The 16,477-nt window shown below is 43.6% G+C and overlaps 1 protein-coding gene across 4 annotated transcripts in view; it reads right to left on the reverse strand.

Moving 5' to 3' along the window:
* Positions 1–16,477, reverse strand: part of si:ch211-200p22.4 (phosphatidylinositol-binding clathrin assembly protein) — a 108,695-nt gene that overhangs the window by 73,436 nt on the left and 18,782 nt on the right. For 3 of the 4 annotated variants that reach the window (XM_056299945.1, XM_056299947.1, XM_056299944.1), the window contains exon 2: positions 14,324–14,466. The exons of the other annotated variant lie outside the window; for it this stretch is intronic. In XM_056299945.1, the coding sequence (XP_056155920.1) occupies positions 14,324–14,466 (143 nt within the window). The remainder of the gene's footprint in view (positions 1–14,323; positions 14,467–16,477) is intronic. 4 annotated transcript variants of the gene reach the window in all.

A 16,477-nucleotide genomic window follows, 5' to 3' on the forward strand; every position in this document is an offset into this window, starting at 1 on the left:
TGTCTCTCTCTCTCTCTACCTCCCCTCTGTCTCTCTCTCTCTCTCTCTCTCTCTACCTCCCCTCTGTCTCTCTCTCTCTCTCTGTCTACCTCCCCTCTGTCTCTCTCTACCTCCCCTCTGTCTCTCCATCCAATTCTGTCTTCCAACACTCAACCGCTCGTTCTCATTGCTGTCCAGGACCACCTCTTTGAATCTCTCTCAGTCCATTTTAATTCACATTCTCTACCTCCCTTCTCCTTTTCAGTCTGTTCTGACACTTTTCTCTCTGACTTTCCCTTCATCTCCCGTTTCTCAGTCCCCGTCCAACCTCGTCTTTTCTCATCCCTCTCTCTTTCCTTTATCAGACACTGTTCAGCACTGTCACTCACTCACTCACAGGAGACAGAGGAGTGAAGGCACTGAGTATCTGGGACATCGGTGCGGGTGCGCACAAAAGTCCTTTCTCTCTATCCTCTCACACACACAAACACACACACACACACACACACACACACACACACCTCATGCAGGACAAGCAGCATGTGCTGCTACTGTCAGCACTTTCACCGGTGTCCTCGCCAGACCGTTCCTGTCTGCTCTCATGTCCTTAATGACTCTTGCTCCCATTCTCTCCCATTCTCTCCCATTCTCTCTCTCTCCGCCCACTCCGTCCTTACTGTCCTTCCTCTTTCTCCTTGCCCTCCCTTTCTTCTCCTCTTATCAACTGTTTAACGCTGATGTGTGAAGACACAACTCAGTGCGATGAATCCAGATAATTCTGAGGTTGGGCCCGTAGGTGTTTGCCAAAAACTGGCCCCAAAAGCCAGTTTCAGCCATTGCTCCTCTAAGTAAGCTTCTTTTTTTTTTTAATAAAATATTTGTTTAATATCTTGAAAGACTTTAGGACCTGCAAAACTAACTCGGCTGCTTCAAAAAAAAAAGTACTATAATTTAGAGGGCTCAACAGCCAGATGGATTTTGAAGAGTAAAACCCATCCCTTACACTAAGTGGACCACTAGATTATTTGACAGACAAAACGATAATAATAATAATAGTCAAGTTATATTTATTTGTATAGCCCTGCAGAGTTTTACAATCATATTACAACCTCCAACAGATGTCGTCTACTACTGCTACTACTACTTCTACTACAACTACTACTTTCGGCTGCTCCCATTAGGGGTCGCCACGGCAGATCATCCGTTTCCATCTCTTCCTGTCCTCTGCATCGTCCTCTGTCACGCCAGCCACCTGCATGTCCTCTCTCACCACATCCACAAACCTCCTCTTTTTCTCTCCCCTGGCAGCTCCATATTCAGCATCCTTCCCCCAATATACCCAGCATCTCTCCTCCACACCAGTCTCTCTTGCTTTGTCTCCAAACCGTCCAACCTCAGCTGTCCCTCTAATATACTCGTTCCTAATCCTGTCCTTCTTCATCACTCCCAGTCAAAATCTTAGCATCTTCAACTCTGCCACCTCCAGCTCCACCTCCTGTCTCTTCATCAGTGCCACTGTCTCCAAACCACATAACATAGCTGGTCTCACAACCATCTTGTAAAGCTTCCCTTTAACTCTTGCTGGTACCCTTCTGTCACAAATCACTGACACTCTTCTCCACCCACTCCACCCTGCTTGCACACTGCTTCACCTCTCTTCTGCACTCCCAGTTACTTTGGACAGTTGACCCCAAGTATTCAAATAAGGTTTTGTCCCCTCTACTCCTTGCATCCTCACCATTCCACTGTCCTCCCTCTCATTCACACATATGTACAGATGTAAAAAGAATAAATAACAATTTATGTCACCCTATAGATATAGTGATAAAAAAGTCAGAATTTAAATGGTCCAAGGATAACCGCATTACTTTATCCTCATGTTTCAACAAATTACCCAATCGATTGCCTTATTAAACCCAGTGACAACATAGCCTTCACCCAACCCTATCCTTAAAGTGGCAATCACGAAGATTCTCACTTAAACAAGTGTCTCTTTTGCCAAACAAGGTGACACGATGATTCAGCCTATCTGCCTCTGATGAGAGCCCTCGTATTTGCAGCAATACGGAGAAATACAAACATGTTTGTGGCAACATTCCCGCCAAAAATCCCAACTGCTGAGGCTGTCTGGGTAGCACAGCAGTCTAGTCCGTTGCCCAGCAACATGGGGCTCGCCGGTTCGAATCCCCGTGTTACCTCCGGCTTGGTCGGGCATCCCTACAGACACAATTGGCCATGTCTGCGGGTGGGAAGCCAGATGTGGGTATGTTCTGGTCGCTGCACTAACCCCTCCTCTGGTCGGTTGGGGCGCCTGTTTGGGGGGGAGGGGGAACTGGGGGAGAATAGCGTGATCCTCCCACGCGCTACGTCCCCCTGGTGAAACTCCTCACTGTCAGGTGAAAAGAAGCAGCTGGCGACTCTACATGTATGGGAGGAGGCATGTGGTAGTCTGCAGCCCTCCCCGGATCGGCAGAGGGGGTGGAGTAGAGACCAGGACGGCTTGGAAGAGTGGGGTAATAGGCCAAATAATCGCCCAGCAGTGGTTGATCCACCAGAGAAGATAGGAGGAACAAATGTTCTATGTGCCAGTGTAGTGGCCGACAAACTAATTGGCATTTCAATGTGACCTCTGGGAAATGTATATCAATAAAGAATCCAACCGGAGTCGTCGAGATTGATATTTTAATCATAAACAAAACCGCTAAGTAATCTTAACCCTAAACTCAACCACTATCTAAACTTAATCCCAAACCTAAATATTAATCCAAAACATAACCATCCATAAGTGGCATTTGTCAGATGGTAAAAAATAACGCAGATGACTAACCTCAGTTAATTAGTTTTTATCTTCCAACTTTATTTCCTTCATCTAACTTTGTCTTCCTAAAAGTAAATGTAACAATTTTTCACTGACTGAAGTCAAATTTTTCAACAGATAAAAGTTTTAATGAGAGACACTCCGAAATTCCGGGTGGCATGGCGGTCTGTTCCATTGCCTACCAACATGGGGATCGCCGGTTCGAATCCCCGTGTTACCTCCGGCTTGGCCGGGCGTCCCTTCAGACAAAATAGGCCGTGTCTGCGGGTGGGAATCCGGATGTGGGTATGTGTCCCGGTCGCTACACTAGCGCCTCCTCTGGTCGGTCGGGGGGGCCTGTTCGGGGGGGAGGGGGACTGGGTGGGATAGTGTGATCCTCCTATGTGCTACATCCCCCTTGCAAAACTCCTCACTGTCAGGTGAAACGAAGCGGCTGGCGACTCCACATGTATCGGAGGAGACGTGGTAGTCTGCAACCCCCTCCCCGGATCAGCAGAGGGGGTGGATCAGAGACCAGGACGGCACGGAAGAGTGGGGTAATTGGCCAAGTATAATTGGGGAGGAAAAAGGGTTTTAAAAAAAAAAAGAAATGTAAAGGCCAGCACACATCAGCGCTGGCTGACGTGAATCAAAAAGGATGCTCCTACTCATTTTAGTATTGTATGTACTTGGCAAGTCCCAGATTCTCAGAACACTGTTCTATTCCCAGACACTGAATCCAGACTACAGACTTGTATTTTCTATGGGGAAAATGTTTTTTTTTTTTTTTGCTGGTTTTGCAGAGCAGTGCTAAATATGGTGCCTTTCATATGTGATGGGTGTCAGCTGGCACTTCCTGTTTGTGCTACTGACGGCACGTAACACATATCACTGAACTCGCTGCTCTGCTTCTGCACTGGTATGAGTCGGGCTTAATGCCTTCACTGGAACACAGAGCCTAATATGATGTATTACAGTATTACCATCACGCAGTGAGAATGGGTTCAAATGGATGCCACATTTTTTGGAATGTGTACACAATGTTCTAAACTTGTAGTTGCACATTGACACTGGTGTATATGTGTATGAAAGATTTAAATAATTGAACCCAAATATGGCATCTATAAGATTAAAGGTTTTGTAAAATCTTAAAAAGTTTGTAGTTCCACAACAATGTTCAGACCATGTACATAACCCAAGTTATGGAGTGGTCAAACACCACTGTAATTACCAGTATCATCATTGGCATCAGTAAATTAAACAAAAACAGAGATTGTAGTTTAAAACCTCTGGGAAGGGCAGCAGTAGCCTGGAGCACATAAAAACAGTTTTTGCACACAAAGGATTGACGGTCTGATCTACAAAAGCGCCTGCTCAAATGCCAAACTATGAAAGAAAAAAATCTGGATAGAGGACTGCGAATAAAACCCCTCCTACACAACAGTAAGTCAAGGCACTTTATTTGAGCAAGGCACTTAATTTCGAATTGCTCCATAGCAGCTGCTGGGTAGCTTGAAAGTACAGGCTGCTGATGTGTACATTTCATCTGTGACAGTGAAGTAGGCTTTTGCTGAGCGAAAAAATGTTAGACATGAATAGCCAATCTTCCCCGGATTATTCACAAAAATTCCTCACATTTTCCAAAGGTTTGCGCAGTCATGGATCGTTTCATTTGGTTTTATCATTATTGAAATATGAAGAGCTCACTGGGCAATTGCCGTGGAGTAGGCACTTACTCCACCTGGAGCTAAATTAACAAACAGGGAGGCTTAAGAAGCATGACGCAGGGATTCATTTGGGAAAATATTGTTTAGAAGTTACTCTGCTTTTTAACATACCACATACAGTGCATCGGGATTTTTAGAATCCAAAACATGAGCTCAAATGTCTGATTAGCTGTAGCAGAAAATATTGTCTTGGAAAGCCAATTGTATGTAAAGTTTGGACAAAAGACAACTGAAATGTATAATGGATTAATTGTCACTTTTAATAAATTGCTGTCTTTGAGAATCTATTCCAAATACTGCAACAAAAGAAATCAGATGATATTACAGGAAAAATGTTCCATTAATTATGTGCTTTTCAAATAGGCAACAAATATGTGTTGAGAAAATAAAGTGACTTTCTTCTCTCTTCTTCTTGTCTGTCCTTTATTTTCCTTCAGCCAGGTTCCATGTTGGTTCTTCTACCATCATTTCCTGCTTTGTGTCTCTCCTCCATGTGGACTTTGGTCTCCCTCTCTTTCTTTTGTCCTGGGGGTTCTAAGTTAGGGCCTGTTTGGTGATTTCATTGCTTGACCTGGGTGTGTAACCGATCCAGTTCCACTTCCTCCTCTTTATTTGTATTGGTATTTGTTCTTGATTAGTGGTTTCCCAGAGTTTGAGGTTGGTGATGGTGTCAGGCATGTGGATTCCAATGGTTCTTTTGCAGACAACAGTTGATGAAAGTTTGGAGTCTGTTAAGCATGTTTTAGTTGTTCTCCATGTCTCAGCAGTATAAAGCATATGGCTTTTACAGTGGAATTGAAAATCTTGAGCTTAGTGTTGAGAGAGAGATTGTCTTTGTTTTCCAGATGTTTTTCCAACTGTTGATGTTGATTCTGGCCTTGTTTACTCTTGCTTTTTCATTAGCTTCCGTGCCCCTATCCACACTTATCACACTTCCAAGGTAGGTGAAGTGCTGGACCTCTTTCAAGGTGCAGTCCCTCATGTTGACCTCGGTGTTGCAATTATTGTTCAGTCTAGGGATGTGTGTTGATTTGCAGCCCAACCTGAGCTGACATTGTAGTGAGTGTGCTGATGTTTTCTTGCAATTATTGTTGTGTGTGAGATAGCAGAGTCAGGTCGTCTGCAAAGTCAATGTCTTTTAGTTGCTCTGTTAAGGACCACTGCATGCTTGTGCATTTATTGAGTGTTGTTTGCCTTACAATACAGATGATTCCAAGCAGGAAGAGGAATGGCAAGAGCATGTATCATTTCCATACCCCAGTCAATACTTGGAATTTTTCTGGTAAAATTCATACCCTTGAAATATCCAATTTTTCCTTGGGGATGAATAAAGTATTTCTGATTCTGATTCTGAAACTGATCACTGTATTTATATGAATGTATGCAACATGTGACAAGTTGTGTTTGCTGAGCATACTGTTGTTCACATTAACTGACAAGTTATGTAGCCCAACATCTTCGCAGTTTCCATTAAAAAAAAAGCAGAGCAGACCAACCAACTACAGAGCAAGACAAACTAAGTTTCCGGTAATTCCAATAAACTTAATCCTACAAATGGGACATGTTATTGTGATTTTTATCTCAGAAAGTCTCAACCTTTCTTTTCCTCTCCTCTGCCTATTTCACTTTCTTCCTGTAACCTCCCTTAGGTACAGCCGAACCAAGACAGCCACACTCCCAGGAGAGGGTTCCTGCAGGAGGGACCCTACAGCCTGAGTACTTGTCATGGGGATGGAGTACCATCCCTGGGGTAAGAGCAGCAGCTAACTGGGGCTGAGTAGGTGAAGCCATGGCTCTCTCTCCCTGCCATTGTTCAGAGCTTCCTGCTGGATTGTTTTTGGTACATGGTGGCCAATCACTGGTGGTCTTGGATTAAACACTCACAAATGATGACAACTAAGACAATGGCTACACAAGGAGGTAGACATTTAGACACCGAAGGGGGGGGGGGGGCTGGAGTTGGTAAGAAAAATGCTTTAGTAGGTTTCAAATTCCTGCCGTTGTATCCAAATAATTTTTAGAGAATTGGGGCTCCAACCAAACAGACTGAGTTCAAACCATGTTCATGTGATGTTTTTGTCCTTGGTGTATCAGCTCAGGTTGTATAATTGAGTCATACTTATACCTGCTCTAAACTAAGATCAAAATGCCACTAAGAAATTACCCTCTTTTGGGTTTATTATTGTTCATAATCCATATATAGTACAGTCCTTTATATGCAGTTCACTGATTAGTGATTACTGATTATTTGATTAGTGTTCATTGTTGCTCTCTGCATTCATTAATGAAATTTACATATCATTCCGTAATGCCTTATTTTTCAAATTATTTTGATAATCACAGGTAAGCAGCTGCTTTTCATTGATATTGATATACATGCTACATTTTTTCCTATAGTAGAACTTTGTCTTCATGTCCCTGTATTTGAGTATCCTGCTTTGACAATGTCCTTATACTTGCAAATTCAACTGGCTGCCCATCAACTGAAACTGCATTTCAATTTGCCATATCTTTTCAAAAACATTCATCTGCTTTCTCTAAAGGTTAAACTCTTGAACAGAAGTTTGCTGGTTCCAATCCTTGTACTGGCTGTGGAAACATACTTGAGAATGACAACTGACTCCTGCTCTGCCTTCCTTTAACAGTTACCTCCATGGGAGCCACTCAGTGGTTCAACAAAGAAAAAATTCTTGTTGGCTCTGGGTAGCCTTAAGTGTGAATGTGAGGAACTGTTAGAATATGAAGCAGGGTGTCACTGGTAAAAAGTGAATGTGTCAGCTTTCCCTTGACAAATGAAGGGTGAAAAGAAATTATAGCTTGTTGTCAAAATACCAGGCTCCAACAGCACTGGGTGTTTTTTTAAGACAAACTATTTGAGTGCCTTTGTTACTGAACAAGAGTGAAATTGGGATTTACAGTATCAACTGTGTCTTGATCGCCTACTGAGAATCATATTGTCATCGGGGAACGAGCCAAGGCTGCCTCTTGGCAGGGATGAAAAACTGAAGGTAAGGAATTGGATTGGCATCAATACTGGGCTGGACTGGGCTGTCAACCGCTCATGTTCAAACACACTAACGCACACACACACACACACACACACACACACACACACACACACACACACACACACACACACAGCCAAAGAAAACAAACATGAAAAAAGTACCAACCAATCTAACCTTTATCCTAGCCCCTTTTTACAGATAAGTCAGCTGAGGTGACAAATTAGAAATTAAACTTACTTCAACACCTCTTTGTTATAAATTGTGAACACTTTATTGTTTTGAGGGCAAGAGCTGAACATGGTAAAGTGTTATAGAATTGTCAGTATTCAATAGCTATCTTTATTGTGTCCTTATCCAGACCAACCTTCATTGATTGCTCCAGCAAAATTCACTAAAATACGCTTTAAGGGGTTAGCCGAAATGCTGAGTTAGATTTAGCTGTGACCACAGAAATAAAATGGATTCGGAAAAAAAGTAAAACATCCCCTGGAGTATTCGGGAACATAGAGAGGGAAAGGTGGAGATAAGTGGTAAAAAAAAAAAAAGATTCCTCCTTTGTTCATATATTTCCATTCTTACGTTATCTTTTTTATCTTTAACAAAATCACATCCAAGCACGTATTTCATAATGTCACTGAGGTTTGCTTCCATTTTCAATCCTCAGCTGTCACCAGATGCAATGAGCTAACTTAATGTGTAAAGAGACTGGTAGCATTGCTAACCACTCTATGCAGCTACTAGCCAGAGGGCATATGTATCCACTATCATTTCTGGAAAAGCAAAGATGGTTGCCACCGAATGTCATGGACAAATTTTCCATGGATGTGAGTCTTGTTTAATGCCTGGAGAAAACAGACCAAGGTTTAGAAGGTTGAAAGATTAGAAGAGGATGGCAAACAAATCTACCTTTAATCTAAGTTCAGCCAAATGGTGCCTCTATCCTTAAGTACATATTAGCTCCCTGTGTCGGATCTGCACATTCCTATCACAAAATCACTGAATATTCCATCGTGTACATCTTAGCAGTCTAGTGGCTTGCTCTAAAAATTGGTTCTAGCGAAACAAATTTTTCTACAGTTGTTGTACAAGGTTTATCAACCACATCAGAAAACACCACCTGGAAAATGCATCCCAACCCTCAGCTTCAACTACATGACGACGTAAACCATTCTCTGGCAGCCGTCGTAAGTGTCCCGGCTGAACTGTTAACAATCGATGAGTGCTGATTCAGAGAGGAGAGTCTGTTTTATCCATCCTGATTCTGTGGTTTCTGTGGTATTTAGTTCTGCAGCCTGCTTTCTCCCAGCTCATACAGTAATGGATGGGATGGCTTTGGGGGACTACAGACACCTTGTCATCGAGCCCCAGTCAGCACTGCAGCTCTGAAATACCTGATGATTACACAATATAGGCTGATGAGTGCGCTGTGGCTTTACTTCCATGGATACTGCAGGTCGGGAACAAAAACTGGTACCAACATTTAGATGCATTTGTTTAGAACAGGACTGCACAAATAATCATGCAATGTTGAAGTTTTCAAATTAAGTGGTTGCACACTATTCTGGTATAATACAGCAAGATTTCATTACACATCGAACACTTGCTTTAGATGAAAATTAGTTGTAGGGTTGCCCACAGTGTAGTCGTCCTTAAAAAAAATTAAAAAAAAAACTTCTGTCACAATATCTTGCAAGGTAGTCAGGATTAACATTTTACCCATTGTCCTTTAATCTGATATGGGACCACTTCTGAGTGCCTGACAAATGCCAGTTGAAGCATGCATGAGGCACATTTGAAGGCCAACTCATAGTTTCAACGTCTGCATGTCCGCAAGGCTCCACTTGATGTAAATGTTGTCATCTGCCCACGTCCGCAAGGGTCCGTGCGGACCCCTAAGCACATGTCCATGCGCAGAACAAAATTTGTGACTGTATGGACTGTACACATAGCAAGTGCGCCAACTGCACAGGCTCCAGATAACAAAATGGATGCTTGTTTTGAGGAGAGGTTGTGTGAGGAGCTCCACCATTACCCACATCTATATAATTTGGCTTTGAAAGAATACAAAGACAGCCAAATGGCGTTAAGACTCCTGGCGAGAAAACACGCAAACGCTTGAGAGAGATGAAAATGCCTGCTGTCAAAAGCGGAAATATCTGCAAGAAAGGTATGTAAAGGCCAAGCAAGGTGGGCAAACAGTGTCATGGTGCATAACCGCCACTAACTGGAATGCAGTGTGGATCGGGAAATGCGCATGCGTGGAAAACCGTACTGACACGGACTCTCAATTGTAGTATGAATGGAACCCATGCGCGTCCGTGTGACCATTACAAGTCTGCAGCTGTCCGTGGAAAATATGTCCGAGCCTTAACGAGCCTACACAACTGATACTGCGCCTGCCTGGGGGGGAAAAACAGAGGGTTAATACTTTGTAGAGTGACTTCAAATTACTAAAGAGTTCACGGCATCATTCTGGTCCAAGATTGCACAGTAATGGCTAAAATGATCATGAAAATTACTTCACTTGCTCTTGCCCACATGAATATTGATCAAAATTAAAACTCTCAACTAACTGGGAGACTTAATTTTAACAGCACCTTTGGTATTTTTTTCCAAATCTTGACTTGCTTCATGTGTTTGGAGTCAGTGGCATGCTCAGTCCTCTCTGTAGTTAAGTAATATATTTTTTGTTGGGTGCTCTTTGGTCCAAGGTTAGTAGTTTCAGATGAGAAAAAGAGAACAAATCTCTCTGACCAAGGCACTCCGTGTAATTAAAATGTCTTTATTGGAACTTGGACATATCCAAAAAGGACCTAAAAATGCCCACGCATAGCGGCTCGGGCCTTCTTCAGGGCAAACAGCACACTATGCCCTGAAGAAGGCCCGAGCCGCTACGCGTGGGCATTTTTAGGTCCTTTTTGGATATGTCCAAGTTCCAATAAAGACATTTTAATTACACAGAGTGCCTTGGTCAGAGAGCTTTGTTCTCTTTTTCTCATCTTGACTTGATTATTCCTGTGAACTATCAACTGGAAATAAATCAATATCAGATGACATATTACCAAATTCTGTCTTGACTAAATGTGAAAGCTAAACTCATGTTATATGATTCCAGATTATTTTATTGTATTTTATTGTTACTGGTGGCATCTTCTTTTCTTGAAACCTCTCCTTTGTCTTCCAAACTAAAAAAAATGCTCAAAGAACATTGGGTCTACGTCAGTTCATTTTGACAATTTCTCTGCAGTAAAGAGAATCTTTTTTTATATGAATATAAAACTTCAGCCTCCAATTTAAAAAAAAATCATTTTTTCCTATAGTAGAACTTTCTCTTCACATCCCTGTATTTGAGCATCCTGCCTCGACAATGTCCTTGTGCTTGCAAATTCAATTGGGTGCCCATCAACTGAAACTGCATTTCAATTTGCCATACCTTTTCAAAAACATTCTTCGGCTTTCTGTAGAGGTTAGACTCTTGAACAGAAGTTTGCTGGTTCCAATCCATGCACCGGCTGAGGAAACATGGTTGGGAATGACAACTGAGTCCTGCTCTGCCTTCCTTTAACAGTTACCTCCATGGGAGCCGCTCAGTGGTTCAACAATAATAACAAAAATTCTGGTTGGCTCTGGGTAGCCTTAAGTGTGAATGTGAGGAACTGTTAGAATATGAAGCAGGATGTCACTGGTAAAAAGTGAACATCTTCTCAGTCAGCTTTCCCAGGACACATAAATCCATTAGCTGAACCACTTGTCCTGTTTTCAGGGTCGCGGGGATGCTGCAGCCTATTTCAGCATGTCACTGGGCGGCAGGCGGGGAGACACCCTGGACCGGCCGCTGGTCCATTACAGGGCCGACACAGTCACACTTAAGGACAATGTAGTACGGCCAATTCACCTGACTTATTTGTCTTTAGACTGTGGGAGGAAACCGGAGCCCCTGGAAGAAACCCACGCAAACACAGGGAGAACATGCGAACGTTGAAAAAAATTATAGCTTTATTATAATTCAGAAACAAAATCTCACAGTATCTCAACAGCAAAATTTAACTCAGCTCTGCTCCCTCATAACCGTGATGCTTCATTAAATGCTGTTTTTGCTCCGTTTTGAATAGCCTTATTTCGATGCTTAAATTAAACTTCTAATTCTGACTGTTGATTTGATATTGATCGTTCATTGCTAACACAGGTGGGATATAAATGGTAGGATATAACAGGCTACAGAATCCCCGCGACCCTGAGAGCAGGATAAGCGGTTTGGATAATGGATGGATGGATATTTGTTTGAAAATTATGACAGGCTTATTTTTATTGACAGTGTTAAATATTTGTGCCCTGTCTGTTACGTCGATGGAAGGGATGCCATGATTACAGAAAGAAGAAAGCCAGTTTATTTTACACTGTATTCTTACAAAGACTCATATTCTTACAATGAATTTGTTCTCTGCATTTAACCTATTCCACTGTACAGCAGCAGTGGACAGCTGCAGCACCCGGGGACCAACTCCAGCTCTTCCCTCCATTGCCTTGGTCAGGGGCATCAACCCTAACATGCATATCTTTTTTTTTCTTTTTTTTTTGATGGTGGGAGGAAACCCACGCAGACACTGGGAGAACGTGCAAACTCCACACAGAAAGGACCTGGGATGGCCTGGAGTTCGAACCCAGGACCATCTTTCTGTGAGGCAACAGTGCAAACTAGTGCCACCCAAAAAAAGGAAATCAGGAAATACAGGAAGTCCTTTCCCACACTACACAATATATAGATGTTGTATTATATACATTTCGTTTAAGTCACTGCTTAGGTCAGCAACGACGCGCTGTTTTGAGTCTCCTTGCTGCAGTTAGCTCACCTACGGGTGCCGATGAGTATATCTCATCCTCTTCCTGGTTGTCTATTTCTTTAATTACAGCTCTTTTAAAAGACCATTCTAAGGCTACAGGAATATTATCAGGCAATTTTTCACTGACCCATACACCTCACTACAATTTGGTTGCAACGCTGATGATCTAAGAACTCGATCTTATTTTACCATAAAATTCACATTGACTGACTCCAATGACATGCATGTCAACACACCGCACTTAAATCTATAAGTGAACACTTGGAATGGCGTTGTGAGTCCGTCTCCAGCACGGGAGTGCATCTGCGAAACGCTTCGTGGTGCAGTGCAGTGACCTAGTTAGCGTGATTTGGTTTATCATAAACTTTAAGGGGCTTTCCACAGCTAAAACCCATAATTAACACAGAATCATCTGATATCTGCAAGCCTCTCTGTCCCTTTGAACCACATGTGAGCTTCCCTTGGGATGAATTTCATATGTTACCACGTAAGATGCCAGCGTGTCTCCAACGCTCTAATTCCATCAGTGCAGATTCCTGCACATAGAGACAGTGACTGTCGTGACTCGGTACGCAGCTGGTCAATTTCCTGTGGCAAAAAAACAGCTTGTATAACCACTAGTGACTTCAGACAGGCTTCTGTGCGAGTTTCAGTGAAGGTAGCGGGATTGCCTTGATAAGGGAATCCCGCTACCTTAAGACGTATAAAATCTCACGCCCATTTCTTTCTCTTCTGACTAGAACTTCTCACCAGCTCAATGCCATATATGAAGAATGAGGAACCGACAAAAAGGAAGCGTTGTGTAATGAAAAAAATGCTGCTCGCTCAACAAAGAAAGCATTGCTTCCCCTTTTTTTTTCTTGCGAAGTTCAAAGTGAGCCACCGCTTGCTGGTTTTCTAATGTGTTTGCGAGACGGGAGTGCGTAAGAAAGTTGGCGTGTTGCAGAACATTCAAATACCATGGACACATGTACGGGGCCGTGCACATGATATTTATCCATTACTGCCTCATCGGCACCAGCTAAATGAGTTTTCAAGCACATTTTTAAAAGCGGTACACTAAATTACTAGACTGCTTAATATCTTTTCAAGCTCCCATCTTGGCAAATATGCCTACTATTCCATCTCTTCCTCCCACCTTGTCTCAAGCAGATACAAGGCTTAAGTCATTATTTTCTCCTTTAATTGCCACAGCCATCTTGACTGTTCTCTCTCCGAGCGGCCCCCTCATCAGCTGTGCACATCTCGCAATGATTGGCACACATATACATTTGGAGAAAAAGACTAAGAAGTTGACATTTTGATTTAAGTACTGTAAATTTAACATTTTCTTCTGAGGTGCTCCAAAAATGAAAATGCTGAGGACTGTTGAAGGGCAGCGCGAGAACCCCTGTTGTCTGTGCATCATGTCGTTACTGTGCACGTTGTAAAATATGTCTCAGCCCAAGGCCGAATCAAATTAGTATTGACTAAGACATGCAAATGGGGGCATTCAATCTTGTGTGTGTGTGTGTGTGTGTGTGTGTGTGTGTGTGTGTGTGTGTGTGTGTGTGTGTGTGTGTGTGTGTGTTCCTGCACATGTGCGTACTTGTACGTAAGTCAGTCATCAACAGTGTCCTTTGATGGTCTGTGTTTGTGTGTCAGCGTCATGCACACATCCAACTTGTGTATTTGTGTGTCCATGGTCTTGCACATGTATATGTACACTTGACTGTCAGTGTGAGTAAGTCTACCTAGATTTGGTCCTGTGAACTTTTTTATGTTCTGCATATGTCTTGACAGCGTTTGTTTGTGTGTGTGTGTGTGTTTGTGTGAGCAAGCTTATCCCTATTGATGTGAATGTGAGTTTTTGTCTGTATCTGTCCAGTTTCTCGGCTGAATTAAATGGGTTAGAGCTGGGCGATCAATAAATGAGAGTTGTGTGTGTGTGTGTGTGTGTGTGTGTGCGTGCGTGCGTGCAACTGCTCTCACCTCGTTGCCGTACATCATGAGGTGGTGTGTGGTGATGAGGGCTTTGAAGACCACCACCCAGCTGGAGTTAGCCGTGCGCTCAAACAGCGTGTCCGCCAACTGGGGAATACTCACGTTCATCTCATTGGTACAATGGATCAGATCTGGTAGACACAAAGAAATAACACACACAAACACACACGTGAGGAAAAACCCTGCTTAGATGAGCCTAATCGAGGACAACAGCAAACTGCTTTGACGCCTAAAAAAAAAGAAAATAGAGAAATCCAAAAAGCCAAACACAGAAAGGTACAAGTTGCACAAAAGCAAAATGAATTCTGCAATCCTTAAGCTGTACATCCAGCTTCGTTTTTGATGCTTTGTCACCGGCACACTTAATAAAGTTGCGAATATCCAGACGATGAACACCTCTGTAGCCGCCTATTTGGATGGTTACTGTCTGGTAGGATTTTCCCGGGAAAAATGACAGCATATAACATTTAATGTCTGCACCATAGAATCCAAATGTGGATGAATAAGGCAGGTGGCGGTGAGCTTGGCGAGGAAGCTAAGTTGTTGTGGCTAACCAGCAGATGTAACAGAACAAGCCTGGAGAACAATCACTCGCAAAAACTCGGGTTCAACTATGTTTTTCTGCTGGAGGGGGCATCAAAGACATGCAACAAGACTCGGTTTCATTTCAGGTTGACTGATCAAACAGCGACGCAGCTGAGAGTAGGCCATCTCCGCAGACGACTTCAGAAATCTTTAGGATCGAAGCTCTGAGCATGTAAGCTTTCCTCGCCCCCCCCCGGCCTTCCCACTTTCAACGCGCTCGTCTCTCCCACCCCGACATGCGGCATCTCGTCGCACGGTAACAAGGTTCGCGTGTCGCTCATAGTGACGAGGGAGAAATTGAACGTTCCAGAACCTGAGGGGGATGGACAGAGGGAAATTGAACCTTGCGGCTCAAGAATGCTGAGCTTTGAAACGCAGACTCGAAAACGAGAGAGGGGCAAAAGAAATACATCAAATGGGGAGGAAAGAGGGAGACAGAGAGAGAGGGAGAGAGAGAGAGAGGCACAGGGTCTACTTCAAATGGTGTCATGTTGTAATGCAGAGACACATGCATACGCTCACTAGCTCACACAACACAGCATGGGCACCTAGACACACAGACATGCACGCACACACACACACACACACACACACACACGGCTCAATAACACAAACACAGGAAAATCGATCAGTCACACAAAAAAATCAGGGCATTTCTTTCCTTGAGCACACCCTTCTCCTTTCATCCCATCTTCTACACCCCACACCCCCCCCCACACACACACACACTCTTCCTTTTTGCCCCTCCTTCCTTCACCCAGTTCTTTGTTCTGCACCACAGGACATTATGGGCTGCTGGCTCCCCACACCTGGTAACTACGGAAACGGCTTCTTGTTGGACTGTAGCAGGGGGAGCCCCAATGGGAGGCTTCATGCTCATAATCCACGCACGCGCGCGCGCACACACACACACACACACACACACACACACACACACACACACACACACACACACACACACACACAGTCTTTCAGGGGAGCGTGTCTTCACCCTCTTCCTCACTTAATTAACACAGTACCAACCCCAGACGTGTGTGCCCACCCACCCACACACCCACACCCACACACACACGCGAGACTTTCAGTCTAGCATATTTCCCACTGCCCACTCACCATGCAATATTTAATTAACACAAACACTGTGAAATAATGTAACACAATGTTTAAGTACAGAATATTCACTTGGCTGCGGCAGTGTGACTGACCAGCAACCAGAGCCATGCCTTGGGGGTAATAGGGAGTCCATTTAAATTGCACTCTTCAGCAGATAGACTTATGAGGAGATAAATCTTAAGATCCCGAGCCTGTGGAGAATGTACTCCTATTCGGCAACGTCCCAACCGGCACAATGAACTAGCCTAGCATTTAGACAGAAGCCTAGTTCTGGGGGCATCCGGGTAGCGTGGCGGTCTACTCCTTTATTCTTTATTTCAGATCCCCATTAATCATCACCTCAGCAGCGACTATTCTTCCTGGGGCCTGCCTTCCAACACAGGGATTGCCGGTTCGAATCCCCATGTTGCCTCCGGCTTGGTCGGGCGTCTGTACAGACACAAT

Source organism: Lampris incognitus, chromosome 20, assembly GCF_029633865.1.
Source record: "Lampris incognitus isolate fLamInc1 chromosome 20, fLamInc1.hap2, whole genome shotgun sequence".
In the NCBI taxonomy this organism is placed as follows: Eukaryota; Metazoa; Chordata; class Actinopteri; order Lampriformes; family Lampridae; genus Lampris; species Lampris incognitus.